At 35.7% G+C, this 20305-nt stretch overlaps 1 protein-coding gene across 1 annotated transcript in view; it reads right to left on the reverse strand.

The window, feature by feature from the left end:
• ADGRB3 (adhesion G protein-coupled receptor B3) overlaps positions 1 to 20305 on the reverse strand; it is a 684429-nt gene that overhangs the window by 327718 nt on the left and 336406 nt on the right. The window contains 2 exon segments of the mRNA XM_079147374.1: positions 5277 to 5385; positions 9761 to 9829. Of these exon segments, the coding sequence (XP_079003500.1) occupies positions 5277 to 5385; positions 9761 to 9829 (178 nt within the window).

Genomic DNA, 20305 nt, shown 5'->3' on the forward strand with positions numbered 1-20305 from the left:
TAAAGAGTAGGGTATTCTTTTTTTATTTAAATATTTTTATTTGTTCTAATTAGTTATTCCTGGCAATACAATCCATTTATGCATTTGACAAATCATACATAAATGAAGTATAATCTCTCATTTTTTGGATTATATGTATTGTAGGATCACATCAGTCATGCAGTCACAGCCCAAATATGGAACCAACATAGGCACCCTTCAATAGATGAATTAATACAGAAAATGTGGTACATACACACAATGGAATATTATTCAGCCATAAAGAAGAATGAAATTACAGCCTTTGCCAGTAAATGGATGGAATTGGAGACTATCATGCTAAGTGAAATAAGTCAATCCCCAAAATCCAAAGATGAATATTCTCTCTGATATGTGGATGCTGATTCACAATAGGTGGAAGGTCAACGGGAGGAGGTGAGGTTCACTGGATTGGACAGGGCAGAGTGGAGGGAAGGGAGGGAGGGTGGAAATGGGAAAGACAGTAGAATGAATTGGACATAACTTTTCTGTGTTCATATATGAATACACGACCAGCGTAACTCAACATAATGTACAACCGTATAAATGGGAAGTTAGATGCCATGTATGTATGATATGTAAAAATAATTCTTTATTTATACATGATATGTCATGTATAAATAAAAAAAACAAATAAAAAAGAGTAGGTTCTTCTTGTTACTGAATAAAATAAGTGTAATATGCTACATGAAGTTATTGCAGAAAATACATAACTGAAAAATTGATTCAAATTATAGACTACTCCACTGCAACTTTAGACAAATCCTTAGATAGAGATCCATGCACGTGCCCTGTCTTTCTATCACAAGAGAATGACATTCTGTTCTCAAACATTCTGTTTTGTCTTTGGCTGCAAAGTGCTGGGTCTCAAATAATGTAGTATTTTATCACTGGTGTTTTATCTTCCTTAATTTATTTTATTGCCTCAAAAAATCCAAATATTTCTGAATCATGAGATTGGAATTTTTCCTTTAATTCTATTTGACAGTGAATAAAAAAAACTGCTAAAGAAATGAACAGTTTCAAGAACGAGAGAGGGGTTTGCAAAGCACACAGGGCATGATGGATGAAAAGTGAAAAGAGGTTTAATTGGGTAATTGGGAGTTTCCAGAAGGATTTTCCAAATAGAAGTTTCAGGAGAGTGATAAGAGAAAAGAAGGACTGCAAGAGACTGAAGAGGAAATATACGGAGAGAAAGTAGAGGAAGCAGGTGTAAATGACTCTTCTAGGAGTTTTAGAATATTTTTGTTGAAGAGAATAATTTGATGTTTTGTTAAAGAAAAATAACATTTCAATTATTCACATTAAGTAATATAAAGATATTTTCCCCGACCTATTTGGTAATTATAAATTTTAAAATTTATTGATATATTGAAAAAGTCACATTTTTCCTAAAACGAAAGCCAGTTACCTCTGATGCATATTTAGAGCGCTTGAAATGCAATTTTACAATAAAATAAGGCGTATTGGAAATTAAATCTCTGTAGCATACCAATTTTTCATGTGCATTCATTCATTCAGTAATTATGTAAAACATTTAACAGAGTTTTTGTCTTTAGTAAGTGCTCATTAACTCATATACCATGTGTCTACTTTTGAATGTCATATTCATATGTGAATATGAACAAGTGTTCTATTGAAGCTCAAGTATTTTATAAATGCATTACTGAAAGTATTAGTTTGTAGAACTGCTTTTCCTAAATCATATTAATTTTTTTTGAGACCACAAATCTTTTGAGAGACTAAATACAGCTGAGGAATTCTCCCTACAAAAATGTATACACATGCATATCTACCAAGATGTTCATAGATATTTTAGCATATAGAAAGGAGCATTTCATTTATCAAAAACTGAAGCAGGTGGGGATATTTTTCAGATAGGAAAAGCTCTAAAACTTTTCATTGGAACTGTTTCTTTCTAAGAAGCATTACCCACCTCCCTGTCATCTAAATTGGATTATAGAAAATTTTATCTTGATGATGAAAGACATGATTTTACACAAAAATTATTGTCTTAATTCTTAACACTATTGTTCTCAAACGTGAGACATAAGGAGTTGTTTATTCCCACAAATAAGGACTTTATACTCTGCTGCCTCCCTTAATACTTCTTTCTCCAGCATTTCATCAATTCTATTTTCTATATATGTGCCCCTACCAGTACTCTCTGCTTCTATCTTCTTGTATCTAAACCAAGAACCAGAAAACAGAGGTGTTGATTCTATGTTTATGTTGAAATAAAATAGATTATTAGTGAAGTTCAAAGACACTGATTAAACCTCACAGTCTTTGTGGCATTTATTTTTAGTTGCTCAACTTTTTTCAGGATTTAATTATCTATGGTTCAGAAAAATGAGGTCGTGAAGCATATATACTTTATGAAAAAATAATTTGTCCCCTTTTCTAAAAGGCATGATCCTCTGAAATTTTTTAAGGAGTCTTAATCCAATACACTCTGAAGAAAATGGCCATAGGAACAGCACCTATTCTCCATTACCCAGTGTCTATTCAGCACTAACATTCTGTGAGTTTGTGTGTGTGCTTGTATGTATGTGTTTTCAGAATAATTAGTTCAATATTGGAAAGTAATAGATTAAGGGTGTAAAACAAATTGTGCCAACTCACACATTTCATAATTTGTTACTATAAAATATTCTGCTCTTGTTCAAAAACATTGGAAATAACAGATAAAGTAGGATAATCATGTTTTATATATATTAGAGTCAAACTGGAATAAAAACGAAGAGTACTGATGATAAATAATTACATTTATATTATTCTACTCTGTACTAGTGGATATACTTTGGAAAACACATAGATATTGTAGAAAATAACATTCAGCATTGGTCACCAAACTATAGTAAGTCAGTCCTGTACCAGTATTTGGGGAAACCAAGAGTAAATAAGTATTCAGTATAATATTATTTGGAATTTTTATTCATAGAACATAAACTTTTAAAATATAGATTATTGGTACTACATAAGCAATCAGAAGGCTGAATAATCACACTGTCCTTTTATAATATTGAAGTCAATGTAAAATTATATTGGTTTTATTTTCAGCATTAATTTGCCTTGAGTTATGCTTAATATATCCTTTCAAGTTTAGTGACATGAAAAAAGTAAGCAAACTCAGGTAATCTTATTCAAAATTAATATACAAAAATTTCAAATATATAATCATGGTAAGTCAAATATATAATCATGGTATATTAATAAAGAATAATATTTATTTATGGAGGTTTAATTTATGAACATTGTTAGAATTTTTATAGCAAATAATACTAGTACTATAGATAAAGTAATACGACTGTATTCTGAGACAACCTACTCTAAGGTCAAATTTAAATATTTAGATCTGAGATTGGCTTTGGTTCTTTTCTAGTGTATTCCAAGTACATTATGAACAAATTTGAGGTTTTGATTGGACTATACTTTTAATAAGTAATGCCTTTCATAATTAAATGTTAATTATACACAAAGAAAAAGAAAACAATATTTATTTTTCTCCCTCAGTTTCACACTTATATTGCTTGACTAATTGTTCAGTTTTGCACAGCACCCCTCACAACTCCTTTTCCACCCACCTAAGAAGTCATATGGCCCTTAGAATGGTTTCAGTTTGAATAACCAGCATCCCTGAAATCTGTCTTGGTTCTTCCTTCCATGTGCCCTAAAACTTAGAGCCCATCACAATAACCCTTTATTCCAGACATTCTTTCCTTTGCCCAATAACTTATGGAATGAACATTTAATTTGGATTTTCTCTGATTTCTTAACTTACTCTTTAACAAAGATATTGTCTTTGTTCCTTTGTGTACACATTGCTCTTAGGAAAGGACAACTCATTCCATTCTTGAACCATTACAAGTTGCTGGATACCCATTTTGGAGATATGGCTGGGTCCTGGCACTGGCTCAGAAGATGCAATAAGACAGCAGTCTAACGTAGGAATTTGTGTTGTATAAAGAGTATATGTGGACAACAAAATATCTCCAGACATTTGATATATGTGCCTTTAGATTACAAGTTTTCCCATTTTTGTCATGTAGACTTTCCTCCAAGGAAGAAGATTATCAGTGGTTAGCCATAACCAATTACAATCTGAGGCCACCCAGTGGAAGGTATGCTAGGAACAAATGAGTCTCTGCAGAACTTAAGGACTTCCGAAGAAATCAAGTGTAAAATGAATCAAAAAGAGTCTTAATCATAAAAAAATATTATTTTCCATACCAGTTGAACCATCCTAGGGGATTAACCAAGGTATCTCTCTTCCTGAAGAAACTAAAGCTTAAAATGTGATAAAATATGTTTATTTACACATATTATTTCTAGTTCAGTGGTCTTCATGTGCAAACTATTAAAGCATGCCAAATAAAAGGAAATCTTTCTGAATCATGATAACATTGTGAGAAAAAGCTTTAAAGAAATGAGAAAACCATGAACGTGTCAGTTCGATGGGTATAATTAAAAATACCATTTCTTTGTTTTTGCCAATTTTTAACTACAAAGAGAAATGTGTCATTTGATTAATATAATTGTGTTGGCTCAGTGTAACTGTGGCAGTGTGCAAGTGTGTGTAGGTTTTGCTGCTATGTGTAATTCCACCCCACTGTAAGAGAAAATATGAGAGGCAACAAAGGAAGAAATATGCTTTTACTTTATGTGTTTAGCATTGAAGGATTCATTAGAGGGATCTAAGAGGCCCACTCTTTCCTGGAAGCTACTTAAGAGAACTGCAGTGCCAACAGTTTTCCTTATAATCCTTAAAGGTATTTTGAAGTATTCCAACACATTCAGCACCTGCTTGGGAGATCCAGTATACAAGCAAGTCAGTGTCCTTATGAACAATGTATGTAAAGCAATGGAGATCCATATTTGTCCAGGATCACTGGAGTTTATTTCTATATATAATATTTTTTTTCAAAATTAGGTTGGATAGAAAGGACTGTTTGGCAAAAGGAAAATGAAGTACATATTATCCTTTACATTTACCTGTGCAGATGCACACAAGCCCATAGCATTCATACAAATGCATGCAGATGGAAACGTGTGTGTGTGTGTGTGTGTGTGTGTGTGTGTGTGTAAAATGCACATAGGGCTGGTTTCATCTAAAAATCAGACAAGTATCCACAATATATTTATTTATATATACTGAAAGATATCAACAAGGATATTACACTTAAAAATGTATGGCGCAGATACTTGCAATTTTTTTTAAATTTCAGAAAGATTTGGGGAAAAATCCTATTTCTTACCTACATTTCCAGTCATTAAGTATGAATTCTGAAAGTCCATCATCCCCATTCCAACAATGTGTATAAAATCTTCAATCACCTGCATTAATTCTATCGAGCCTGGATAAATCTAGAAAAATAAGCAAAAGTTAGAATGGAATAAAAAGTCCACATAATGAAAGGAAGAACTAGTATGAAAAAAACCACTACCTAATGAGGTCACAAATGAGTTGTTTTATTTGAAGAAATGGTTGCAACTGGAAACAGCTGTAGTTTTTGAATTAATAGTTGAGAATGACACCAGGTGCCACACAGCAAGAACTTTGGAAGTGATATGAAGTGCTAATTAATCCTCCATAAATCTAAGGAAACTCAAAATACCTACCAGATTGTCTACTCAGAAACAGCACGACTTTACTTTTGATGGACTCTTTCCCTCACTTAAATATAACACAGAACAAACACTGAAATTAGGCACTTATATTTTTAGCTTAGTATCCATCTGGGGGACATAGGAATAAAAAACAATTATTATTGCTACCATGAGGATATTTACAAAGTATTAAATGTACCACATAATAAAATATCTTGGGTTAAACATTTATTTTTAATAATTATAATAGTCATTATATGAGTGTTATTAGCAATAATTTTAGGATTATAATAATAGCTCTAGTGTAGATGATTTACATGTACATACAGAAAAAAAAAAAAAAACCTGTGAGGTTATTATATTTATTTCAGGCAACAAGTAACAGAAACTTGAGGTGGTCAAACTATATATGTGTGTGTGTGTGTGTGTGTGTGTGTGTGTGTGTGTGTGTGTATACATATACATATATATATACATATATATAAAGTCATATTGTTGCTAGTGACTGAGGCAGTAGTTATCTCTACCTATTCTATGATTCTACATGCATTTTATTTATCTATCCACCACCTCTGTAGCTACCTACCTACCTAGCTGCCTACCTTAATGACAGAGCTGTCTCCTTTTCCCAAGTGTATTTTCCAACATCATGGTACCTCACACAGTACAAATGAATGTGTGTTTTCTTAAAAACAATTGTATGCTGCCATATTCCAACAGGGTGTGAAATGCAAAGGTCATTTGAAAGGTCACATGCATTTTAGCATGTGTAACCCATAAAGCCTATAAAGTCAGTCTGCATTATATAACCACATTAGAGCAGAAAGTCTTTTTGAAGTCAGGTTCATTTCTTGTAGCTACTGAGTAACACTGCAGTGTCTAGCCATGAAAAATTAAGTGGATTACAGACTTCTAGCTGTTTTGCATTGCAAAGTCTGATACAGAAGAGGGAAAGAAGCTTGGGTTAGCAGGAAAGTATACAGTGAGTGCTGGAAGGAACTGGAGTAAGAGGAAGACAGGTTGAGCAGGGCAGGCAGCAGGTAGAGTGTGAGTTTTGTAGGGGCTTGTGGCTGTGCCCACCTAAAATTCAAGCACCACTTATCCACAGGATATTCACTCGCATGCTCTTGAAGACATGAACAATGGATATTACACTTTAAGACATATGTCACAAAGAGTTGGAATTTTTTAACTTCAGAAAGTTTTGGGAAATAAGTCCTGTTTCTTACCTACATTTTCAATAATTAAATCTGAATTCTGAACATTTGTCATTCCCACTTCAAGTAAGTGCATAAAACTTCTGTTGGCTTTAAAACTTCCTGCTATTACTATATTTTTCCTATTCTTGTGTAGGTGAATGTGTGTATGAGCACATATCAAGGACATATAAATACAAACTAATAACAAGAGGTGTATTTTTCTGATTGGAAATAGACCACTTCTTCTAAAGAGCATTTACCTTAGGAAACTAACTATAAATTTCTTTCTCTGTCTCTTTGAAATGTATGTAAATCTTTTTGAAAAACTAAAATGGCTCCCACCAGCTTAAAGATCCAGTGATGTTTCTTTCTGAAATGTAAACATCAAGGAAGAGAGCACACCTGCCTCAGAGAAGGCTGGCAACCAGACTTCAGAGGCTACCTGAGCCTGACTTCAAGTTGCAAAATTTTCCCCCATCATAAGGATATAAGGAACTAATTTTCCTATGAATAGAGGTAATTAGCTAACAACATGGTCACCTCCAATTACTAAGGGACTTTATAAAGAACTATGTGTGACAACTGGCATTGCTAAGGCCTCTTCCCTCCAGCACTAGTCATTGTTTTTCTTGAGGCTACTTAGCTCTATAAAGGATGAGGTTCCTTTCTGTCCTAGTTGATTGCCTATATATATATATATATATATATATATATATATATATCACAGTCTGGTTTAATGCTTATCCAGGAATAAAACTCTTTTCTTTCTCTTCCATCTTTGTGGAAAGGTTTTTCAGGTTGCTTTTAATTGTATTTCCTCAATAGTAGTCAAATGTTGTAGAGAAGGGATTGGCGAACTATTTCTGAATATTTTAGGCTTTCCAGGTCATGGGGTTCTCTGTTGGAACAACTCATCTCTGTCCTTGTTGCACCAAAGCAGCCCTAGATAATATGTAAATGAACAGGGGTGGCTCTTTGCCAAAACATTATTCACAAAGTAGGCCCCAGGCTGGATTGAACTCACTGACTGTAGTTTGTCCATTCCTGTCCTAGAGACACATGAATTTTTTAGGTTAACAGTGAAATGCAGAACTGAATACATGACCGAAATGACCTGTCTTGACTAAAATGGACTTGTCAAATCCAACGATCATGGTGATGTATAAAATACTGCTATATAAAGTTCAGCCTTTTTTGGTGTGTTTTGTTTTTTTACTTTACTATGCTGTCTTTAGTAGAATGCTTTATGTAAACATAGTTTGATCCTCCATATCTGGGGCTGATGGGTAATAAAAAAGTTCTGAAGTAACTATGTTTATTGTTTAAAAGTGTAAATTTTGTTGGCAAAAACCTGATGTCAATGTTCACCATTTTGCTCAGCTAGTTTTTCAAATGCACACAGTTCTCTATTATTTCACTTTTGCTGAAGTTATTCCTCTCAAATAAGATAAAGGGACTATGAGGATTATTTTTAGCAAAATTTAAACAACCTTATTTCCAAGAGGTCCACCATTTATGCCACAAACTTGGAGACCCATTTACCATGTGGCTATAATTATGACAGCACCTTTTACTAAAAGCTACAAAATAGATATTTTTTAAAATTTCAAGTTGTCATTTTTAAAGCAACATTAAGGATCATTACCACTGGGGAAAATTAAAAATTAGAATAGAATAACCCCAAATTCACAATAGATGAATTATGGATTCATGATATTTCCATTGATGAGTCCTGCCACAATTCCATCTGTTCAAGTTGCTATCTCACAGTAAATAAGACCATATGATGAAGTGCAGTCTTATTTTAAAAAGGGTATGCTATATTTGTTCTAAATATATCCAAAATTAATAATCCCCAGCATTCTGGGAAGATGTGCTTCTCCTTTGCAGCTGCATTCCAGGGAAATACACCACTTCCTTACAGTGAGTGAATGAGAGTGTCCTCCAGATGAAGGCCAAGGACAAGCACATAATTCAAACTAGCAGAGAAAGATAGATCAGGATCTTATTGAGGAGGGATTTTTTTCCTTGCCATGACCAGAAGCACAGAATTTGTACTGAAAATAAAGAGGACCACGCTGCACTATTTTTAGAGCTCCTACCACAGTGGGAACAAAGGGCATGATTTACTCCTGAAGGCCTGGAATAGGGCTATGAAAGGAAAATGGGTAAATGGTTCATCTGAACCTCAGAAATATCCAATCTCTTTTTCAAGATTGCCTTTTCATAGGAGTTTTAGAAAGGGTCAGGTTGAAAATGTAAAGTTTAACATCTGGTTAAATTAAATATCCACAGTATTTTTTTTAACAAGATTATACTCCATTTCTTGACCCCAAATCCTCTTTTCTACAATGTTAGAAAAAAATCTTACTGACCATATGTCAGCACAGCACAAATGAAAATGTAAGGCATTATGAATCAGTAGCTAAACTAATAAGGTCATTTGTTACATTGGTAAAAGCATAACAAAAAATCAGAATACAATTTTTTTTTTCACTATAACTATTCTTGTCTTTGAACTAAAAGTACACATATGTTTTTTGATCCAGATTTTATGAAAAAATAAAATAAATGGAAATAATTTTATCAATAGATACCCTATAATTTCTTTTGAGATATGTGCTTTTTAGATTTGCATTTTCTTGTCTTTAGACAGGAAATAAGTCTATTTTGTATTAGCTCCTTAAAATACATAACCTTCAAGTTACAAATCACCTGGACATGCTCCATGTTTTTTGCATATATAAACATTATTCCTCCAATAGACTGACATCAGAAAAAGATCATTTGATGGATAATTATTTTGCACTCTAGAATGACTTTTAAAATTATCTTTTTATGTTTTGAAGGAGGAAATCATTAATTTCTTCAAATGTGTTTTACATTTTATGTAGCCAACTTTATTTGAAGTTCTAAAATAACCCAAACCTTACCTGCTGTGCATCTTCCCATTTTTCCTTGTTTTCTTCATCTAGAAGGTTGCTAACTATTTGAAAGAAGTTCTGTAAATTAAATTAGATAAAAGGTTTAATATTACATGAGAGAATATGCTTTTCAATAACACCTATTTGTGATTTTCTGTTGTGACACTACATGCAATTTGTCTTATGACTCCACCCACTCTAGCAGATCTCTAAGGACCCCTGTTTAGACCCATATCCTAATATTCCTATGTAACTCCATATCTTCACTCCAGAAGCAAATAGAAAAGGTAAGACATTTGCTCGCAATTCATTGTTTCATTAGTCTCTCAATTCCATTCTATAATGTCATCGTATAATTATTCCATACAAATGAGATTGATTCTTTCTATAAGGAAAGTTGCCTGTATTTGTGCTATTACAAACTACTCTGCTAATTTCAAACCATGATTTGTTACTTATATTATTGTTTTGAAGAACATTGTAGTGGATGGGGGATGGGAATCAGTGATTGAGTGCTTGCTTGGGTATGAGCACTGGCATCCCATGTGGGGGGATTATCATGAGATTATGGACTATGAGTAAAGCTGAGGCAAGAGGCTCCCAAGGTTGGATTACTGGCTCTTATACTTTTTCAATTACCTAATAAGAATACTAAAAGAAAATTCTTAAGTTCCTGGCTCCTGGAAAATAACACTTGGTAAATCTTAGCTAATTCTGAATTATTGTCCTTTACTCCTGACTTTTGCCACAGAGCTAACACGGAGGAATAAGTGGACATGTAACATGTTCCTATTAAAGTTCCAAATCCTTGCCATTATCCTTGAACCTAAGTAAATATGAAAAATTTTCGAATCACTCAATTTTCATTTTCTCTTTCCATAAGGACAAGCACTACTGGATGTTCATTCTCCATTTACTGTGGACACATTGACAATGTTCTGTTCAGCTGTTAAGTACTCATTTTACTTGTGAGGGGCTGTTTGTGTAATTGTTGTTGTTTTTACCAGAGTGAAACATTTTTGTCCTCTGGCATTATACTGTGCCATCAAGACACGAGACCCCGGACAAGGAACCCAGGGTGCCTGTTGAAGAAAAGCAGTGACTTAGGGTCATAGAACACCTAAGTGTCCAGTTAAGACATTTGTCTTTAACTGCGTAGATGGTGGTTGCTTGGTTGTGTCCTCAGAATCCATCTTTTCTAGCTGGTCTGCAGGTAATTTAGCAGAAGCATTGCCTCATACTGACACCTTAGCTTACAACAAGACTCCCTTGAGCGTAGAAATAACTGATTTGTTAGTCTTATCTGTCTTCCTCGCTATCTAGCTTTTCAAAACAAGCATTTGCTCTAATTCTGAATAAATTCACCTGGGTGTTTTTAGATGAAAAACAAAACAGCTTCATTTCCTCTACTCTTGTGGTTTGAAACTGTTAGTATCTATATTTAATTGCCCTATTTGAGCTATTTATTTTAATAGTTCCTGGCAATCACATGGTTGAAACATGTTTCGAGTCATAACCTCTATAAATGTTCCAGAATATTTTATGCAACACTTGAAAAAAGGCAAATGTGTTTTAGACCGGTTTTCAACTCATTTAACCTTTTTGTAGAGCCCTTTTTTTTTCACTTAAAATTTCACTCTTGAAGTGTTAACATTTTAAGGCCTTAGTCCATTGAGCTGCAACTCTATCTATGGGCAGAAAGAATTAACCTTCAGAGTTCTCCAATTGCCTATGGCTGGTTAACTCAGCATGGGACTTGGTGCTAATGAGGCAAACATTGCAGGTCTCATCCCCGTGCATGCCAGTTAGCTACACTGAAGCCTAGGACCTCGACCTGCATCTTAACCCCTGCCACCTTTCACACAAAATGCGTGCTGCTGCTAACAAGAGAGTCTAAGGCAGTGGGAAGCAATTTGTGCAAATGCATCTCCATTTCTGGAAAAAGAAAAGAAAACAGTTCACAAAGCATGTTTTACTAACAGTGGGTCAGTGACTTCTTGCTGTACATGAAGGTCACTGCTCACATCCAATTCCTTGATGAAAATAATAAATTCAGAGTTCAGTTTTTTTTTTTTAATCATCAAAGGGCAAACATAAAAATGTAAATTGCTAAAATAAACATTAGCCAAACATAGAGTACAAGAAACATTTTATTGTTTTCCAAGGCCAATTAATGGGACTTGATTAAGTTAGAGTGGGCAGGCAGTAGAGATTGCAGTTCTCCTGCGGTCTCACTGCTGATTGGTTCAGAACAATCAGTAGTAGTTCCCTAGTGCAGGCCAGGTAGGAGCACAGAGAGCCAAGCCTCCATGTCGAGGGTGATGTAGGAGCATTTATGGGAAAACCAAGTCTTTCTGATTCATTCATATATCCTAAACATATACAATGCCTTTCCCATAGCAGATACTAATAAACTCCTAAATTAAAGGAAACAAGGTGAAAAGTCTGTATGCTTCAGGTTTTCAGCACCATTCCTTTGAGCTGCCTCTGCTCTGACTTGTCACCCAAATACTGAAAAATATGTATATTAATATTAGTTATTACATATTAATTCACTTTGACTTTTGTCAAAGATCAAAAGATAGGACAGAAGAATGAACAGGACAGACAGTATTTTGGAGAGGACACTTGTAACATTTCAGGCCACTTGATCGAATTTCTGAACAAAGTATGACTCCGCTTCCATAGCAGCAGGGATAGTGCTTGTTGCTGTTCCTAAGGAGTCCTGCTAATGGTGCTGTTATGCTGATGATTTATGGATCAGGTCACTTATTTCCATGATGGAAATAAGTGCATCAGATGCATCTTATTTTTCTGTTTTGTGTTTTCTTTTTTGATAAAAAAAAATCCCTATGATTTAGGCTGATTTCAAAAATTGAATGCCTTCAGCAGAGTCACAGTTTCTTGGAGATTGAGCTATGAAGACATGGGTTAAAATTTTGTTCATTGATTATTAATTGTGTGGTCCTGGGTAAATGCTGTCCAGCTAAGCCTTAGTCCTCTAATCTGTATGAAAGGAATAAAAATAGCTACCTGGAAGAGCTATTGTAAAACTTGGAGGTAATTCTTCAACATAGTTCCTGAAACCTGGTAAGTGCTTGATGTACAAAGGCTTTATGATTGTATTCCTTTTATGTTTTCTGTTTTTTATATGACTGATTGCATGATTTGTATTTATAGCCACATTATGGCAAATATATATCTAGAATGTTAATACAGACTTTCACAACCAATGCTAGTCTCTTCTATCTCCATTTAATCTCTCTTCCTCTCTTGGCAATATTTAGAGCACAGAACTGATTCATGACTAACTTCTGGGCCTATAATTTGTTCTGTAGAAATCTCTCCATCCTAAGAATGCATTGTGCTAGAAGGGGTTTTCAGTGTAGTGATTATAAGACACCTACTAAGAAGCACTGTGCCAAGTGGTTGTGGGACACAAAGGTCAAAGAGGCATGACTCTTTTTGTATTTTTCTCTGCAGGAAGTATGAAAATCACTGAAGTAAATATACACTATAAAGAGAAGGACAAATCCTTCTGAGAATTTTAAAGTGCAGGTCCTAGATTTGCCTATAAGAGACAAAAAACATGTATTCTATGGAAAGCAGTAATATTTCTTTGTTTTACTTCTGATTGGCTTCCATTTGGCAGATTTCTTATGGATTATATACCATTTTCTATAATTATGTTAAAGCACTCTTAGCATTTAGATTTTGCTGAACTCCTCATGGAAATAAAATTACAGATTAGGCTAGTAATTTCAGATATCTAAAATCTCACAGGAACTGTTTTCTTCATCAACCCAGCAGCAACATGTTTGCATACAAAGATGAAAGATAAGCTCTAAAGGACAAGATTAATGAGGTAGAAATGAGGGTTTGAAAGAACTGTTTTGGTCCTGACCAGAAACATATGGGTAACCCTACAAATGGCCTAAGAGCTAAACAAGGGAACAGGGACAAGCTATTAGGATAAGGATGTAGAGCATAGGACAGATCATCTAGAGAAGAGGTGAAGGCCTTACAAGGTCCAACTCCTTTACCTCTCTAACCTCACGGATGATATCCTGCCCCACACTCTATACACCAGCTCTTCAGAGGTCTTCCTGCACTACAACTATTTTCATCTCTGCCTATAGTCCAATGTACTTGCTGTTCCCTTTCTTGGACTGCTCTGCTTCTTGTTCTTAACTGGGATAACCCTTTCTTTCCCTTCATGTCTAGATCTATGTGGAATTTCCTCAGTGGGATCTCATCAGATCACTACTCTCCCTAAGTATATGGGCTTGCATGTTTTCTCTCTCTCACCTTGAAGTTTGTATAGCCTTCTTTGGAAGTATATCTCAATTTGTAATCAAGATTTGTAGGCTGATTGGTTTAGGGCTTTTTTTCTCTACCAGCCTACCATATAGTTGGGATTATTTCTACTTGTTCACTCCCGAGTCTCCAGGGCACAGCGTAAGGCAAAGTGCAAGCATTCAAATATTTAAAATCACTTGGCTGCAGACCTATGGTAGACAAGGCAATTGACTATACATTGAGGTAATTAAAAAAAAAATTTCCTCCACCTAATTTGCAGTCTCCTTTCCAGTTCAACACCCTCTTCTGTTATCAATGCCTCCAATGTGCCAGGGTCCTCAATATGTCCAGGGAATGAAACATGAGACTTGTTTTTACAGACAAGAAAATAGGCTATCTGAGTAAATATGGGATAACACTCTATTTTAAATAGCATTAGTAAGTCTCGATGTCATTCTTGAACACAGATACATACTTTTGAGAAGTCACAGGGCCTAATAAATGAAGAAGTAGCAGCTGTAGGTGTTTATCCCAAGGAAGGGTCCTCTTCATTCATAAACACAGCTTTGCCAAACACAGGGAACCCTCCACTACCATCACTACCAACCCCACCCCTTGCAGAATACACCTGGTACTATAAATACTGCTTTGTTCAGCAAAAGAATGCATAAGGAGAGCTATAATAATAAACTCAGATAGCAAAGTGGAGGGGGCTTTGGCAAGGAAAAAGACTAAAGAAAGGAGCATCACAAAGAGTGATTTATCAGTAGCTCATGGTAGTAATTATGAAGGCCTAAAGGAAAGAAGTACTTGTGGGAATGGTAGGGTCAAGAAAGACATGGAAAATACCTAGAAGAAGAAGTGCATTTGCTTATTCAAACAATGTTTGCTGAATGACTTCTCTATATTGGGTATTTCTCTGAGTTCTGGGAATGACAAGAATGAAAAAGATATGTGGGAGTTCCTGACTTCATGAAACTTACACTTTAATGAGTGAAGAGAGGCAGTAAGTCAATAAATTATGAAAGATGGTATCAAGACTGGGATGTAACTCTAGCATTTAGCACATACACCCTGGGTTTAATCCTCAGTACCTCCCTGCCCACGCCCAGGATTTCAGATGGTGATTGCAATTCTTTGAATATATCCCCTCCAAAATGTAGATGTTGCCAATATGATGGGGATTAAGCCTTCTCTCCGTGGTAAATTGGATTAAGACCCATTTTTATAAAAATATTTTTGGTAGTGTTTGGCAACTTGTCCTTCTGCCTCCTGTCATTTGAGGACACAGCATTCCTCCCTCTGGAGGATGCAATAACAATGTGTCTTCTCCTGTCTCAGTATGACATGACAATAGCCTGCATAGGTAGGAAAGTACAGGCACCAAGATCTCAGACTGCTCTGGTGCCTTGATCTTGGACTGAGCCTCTAGAACTGTGAGGAAATACAGTTCTATTTTCTGTAGGCTACCCATTACCAGGTATTTTGTTATAATATCAGAAACAGACTAAGGCAAATTTAAAAATAGTAGTAGGTTATAGGAATGGAGCAATTAAGTCAGGGCAGGTTGTTTGTGTTATGTGTGTGAGAGAAAGATAGATGGAGAGAGAGAGACAGACAGACAGAGAGACAGAAATACAGAGATACACACAATGAGAAACACTTTTGCTTGAATAGTCAGCAGAAAAAACCTTCCTGAGGTGATATTGGAGATGTGACCAGTATGGTGAGAAGGAGACAGACATGGGGAAACCCGAGGGAAAGAATTCCTGAAAATACTGGGAAGAGGAAGGACAAATTTCCTGGATAAGAAACAGTCTAGACAAGATAATCAGAAAGAAAGAAACATAGGTGGAGTGGTCTTGGAAGGGAAATAGATAGGTTAGAAGGAGGAGTATATTCACAGAGGATGAAAAAGACAGGAGCCAGACAAATTGAGGACTTGATTCCACAGTGGTTGTATGACAAAATTTGTTAAAAATAGAAGTCTTGCTTTGGTTTCTGAGTAGAAATTAAAGTGTAAGATAAAGAAAAACAGGAAGGTCAGAAAGTTGTCTAAAATTACTAAGGCCAGAGATGATGCTAGCTTGGCTTAGGAAAACAGCATGACATAATGATAGACCACACAGGTGGGAAAGTACAGACCCCAACATCAATCTCTGATCCCTAGATTATGTCATTTAGGATGATGATGGAGTCATACATGCTGAATTCCACATATGAAAAGGCTGCTGGGAAAAAGAAAGTGAGCTTAGTTTTGTTCAAGTTGAGTATGAGGACTCTTCAATATAGCTGAGAGAAGATGGTCTAACAGACAGGTTTAACTGCAATCTACATTTCAAAAGACAAAAATTTGTAAATAATTAATCCTAGTTGAAAACTGGAGGCTTTGAGGATTAAAATACTGAGATGATCAGAAGCAGTGTAGAATGGGGTAAAGTCCTTGGAGACCAACTGGAGAGGAAGAGTAATAAGCAAGACAGATGAGGGAAGAAGAGAAGCAGGAGTGACAGGTGACAAAATAAAATAAGTTTGGAGAGAAGGTGCTCCACTAGTGAGGTTATTTCAGAGACTGACAGGTACAAATCCAAGCACAGTTTAAAGTATAGTGCAGTAGGTTTCACATTTTAGTCTTGTACTTGGTGGACAACAATTGAATGTGTAACACATAAAACCATGAGCACACCCATATTATAGATTAATGTGTGGATGACATCTCATATGTGATTTGACTGTGACTCTGCTTCTAGGTCTCCTATTCAAGAAAGTATACAGAAATGAAATCGAGTCTAAGCAACAATACTGTACAAAGCATGTTTAGTTTGTCCAATGTGTTTGGCTTTTTTAAAACTAAGAATTTTTTTTTTTTTTTTTGGTAACAGGAAATAGGCAAAATAACTTACAATTGATCTGGAGAAAGGATTTTAAATACTATGGATTAATCCTTTTACTCAGAATCCAAGCAGTACATGCACTAGTTATTGGCACTTAGAAGCTATCAAGGATTCAGTAAGAAAGCAGATTTTAATTCAGGATGCCTTACCTGGTGGATTTCAGGGACCAAGACCAATGGGAATATGATTCAGAGACAAGATATTGAGCCACTGGGAAATCAGCAGACAAAAGGTAGAGCTCATTGGGAGGACTAGATTATTAATTCACAGCAAGTGGGATGTGGGATGACCAGACTTGAGGGCTATGGTCACCGGGATCCTAAGAGCAACAGGACTGTTTTAGCTTGACTTCTGCAATCTGCTAGGCCCAGAGTAATGTGAGAGCAGATTGTTGAAACAAATATCTCCCAAGATGCAATAGATTAGGGGGAAAAGAAAACAACCTTTAATGACACCTTTTTTTTTGTTTTCCTTTTCTTCTTTTTTAGTCACAATCTCTCAGAAGCCCCGACTTGTTTTCAAAACTGCATAAGAACACTGCTCCAGGAATCACTGGCTATGTTTCATGCTAATCTTACTCTGCCATGATGTCAGAGAGTTTGCCTCATGGAGTTTCTGAATAGATGGATGGGCTACGTTTTATAAAATAATACCAGTCCATGCTAAATTTCACATGAAGAACTCTAGTAAGAGGTGGCAGAATGAGTCAGCTGAGAGACTGGATGAGGCTAAGGAAAAGAAGAAAACATCCAATTTTTCAGTCCTTTGATGAATGAGCTCAATGCTGTTTTTATATCCTTATTCAAAAAAGAAGGGTAAAAAGCAATATTAACAGGGTTAAGTATGCTGTATGATTATTCCCCTCCAAGGAAGTCTGGCAGAGCAACCAATGTTATAAAAACATCACAACTAATGTGGCAAAGGAATATCAAATCCAGACAGAGGATGCTTTTTTTTGCCCTGCTGGGAACCAAACCCAGGGTCTTGCACATACTAGAAAAGCACTCTAACACTGAGCTACATTTCCAGCTCTTTTTAAATTTTATTTTGAGACAGAGTCTTGCTAAATTGCCCAGGCTGGCCTTGAACTTGTAATCCTCTTGTCCCAGTCTCCCCCGTACCTCAGATTCCAGGCATGTTCTACTGAGCCTAGTCTGGGGGATGCTTCAAAAGAGAGGAATGGGATGAGGACCAGTCCCTCAAGTTTGGGCAAGGTTGGCTGGTACACCTGAGGGCCACCACATAAGGAAAGCAAGCACACATCACAGGTTTATCTGAGACACTGATGGTGGCAGCCATGGCAGGCCTGTCCTGGGAGAAGATGCCAGGCACACACCTTTTTAATACAAGAAAGTCTCAGTCCTTCAAGATTCCTGTTATGAGCTGAATTATATCCCCCCACCAACCCTCACTCCCATTAAAAAAAAAAAAAAATCTATGTTGAAGCCCTAATAGCAGTACCTCAGATTAACTTTATTTGGAAATAGGGCCATTAAGAGGAAATTAAAAGAAGGGCATGAGGGAGGGCTATAATCTAATCTGCTTGGGTCCTCTGAGGAAGAGAATAGAACAGAGAGACACTAGGGATACATGTGCACAGAGAGGGAAAGAAAAGCCATGTAAAACCTCAAAGCGAGGATTGCCATCAATGAGGCAAAGAAAAAGGAAAAACCAAATCTGCTGAACACTTGATCTTTGATTTCTAGCCTCCAAAAGGGTAAGATAAATTTCTTTCATTTATGTCACCAAACCTGTGTCTTTGTTACAGCAGTCCCACCAAACTAATATATTTTTCAGTGATAATTTATTAAAGAAAAACCTTTGATAATAAGCAGAATCACAATGAAAACCCATCTGTATATTTTTCTTGTGCAAATCTCAATATTCCCTTGATTCTGAGGGAAATGGGAGATTCTAAAAGTGTAAAAACACAACGCAAATTTTATTTTGTTTTAATGTAGTCAAAATTCTTTATTTGTATTGTATAACATTTACTAGTCGATTGTACCATATATGTATATGCAAATTATATAGATACAAGTTCTTTTTCTAATTGAATTCAGCTGTGCTATACCACTGAGCTACCTTTCAATTTTTAAAATTTATTTATTTTTTAATTTCAAGACACATTCTCATTAAGTTGCTGAGGCTGGTCACTAGGATTACAAGTGTGCACTACCATGCTTGACTGTATATAATACAAATTATTAAAACTTCCTTTCTCTGTGCACAATTTTGTGCTTTCTTATGAAGCTTGTTAGCTCCTGTCTGCCAGCAGCCATCTTCTAAATTTTGTTTATGACAGGATTCAATCATGTTGATTTGTGAAGCAAAATTCATTGCTTAATATTTCATTCATTTAAGTAAGTTGTTCAGTGTTGGGTGTCTTATTTTCATGTTTAGATTAAGGTTAAAGTTTAAATACTACTTAGAAGGAGATGCTAGTTATACAAGACTTTCTACCACAGAGAAACAGTAGGGAGTCCTCTCAGGCTGTTAAGCATTGAAAACAGCAGCCATTTATAATGTGGAGTGCTTGTCACCTGAGAGCTGTGATCCTGGACTCAACTTAGTTTTCACTGAGCCAGGAACCCCATGATTGATTTACCTGTTCTCCTCATCCACTTGCTCTCCAACTCTAAAATGGCCCTGCAGCATCATTCCTAAGGACTAATTGCTTCTTCTCTGTTCCTATTTTCCCTTGACACATTCCTTGCACTTTTCCCTAACAAGTGAAGAATAAGTAATGCCTATACTTTCTTAGCTGGTGCCATGAGAAACATCTGACCTCCTTTTCTTGGCAGGAAGGTTTCAAATATACACCTACAATGGCAGTAGCTACCTGTGGTCCAGAGACTTGGGTTTTCACTCCATCAGTTCAACTCGTTGGATGATAGCAGTAGCTAAATTTCTGGATCTCTACTATATTCCATATACTGTGTATTTCGTATAGATAATTGAACCCTTACATCAACCCTGTAAGGTAGGTACTTTTATCCCAAATTATGGAAATGAAAATTGAAGCACAATGTAACTTTTCTAGGGTCACAGAGCTAACAAGCTCCAGAGCCACATTCTGAAGTTCAAAATCCTGTATTTAGAGCAAGCACTCAATTGTCATACCCTACCACCTTCCCTATCAACCCTACTCCTGTTTGAGAAAACAGTCAACTTTTCTACTTGCACAATGCTTTCTGAGCACAGGCTCTCATGCATCACCTTGTGTCTTGAACTTTACAGTTGAACTAGTATTACACACCAGAAGAACTCTTATCAGATCTTACTTAGTTAAGAAAACTGGAGAACTACAGAGTTGAGGCTTATCATTGTATTATAGTATCATATAGTTTAGATGTGAGGT

Source organism: Sciurus vulgaris, assembly GCF_902686455.1.
Source record: "Sciurus vulgaris genome assembly, chromosome: 7".
In the NCBI taxonomy this organism is placed as follows: domain Eukaryota; kingdom Metazoa; phylum Chordata; class Mammalia; order Rodentia; family Sciuridae; genus Sciurus; species Sciurus vulgaris.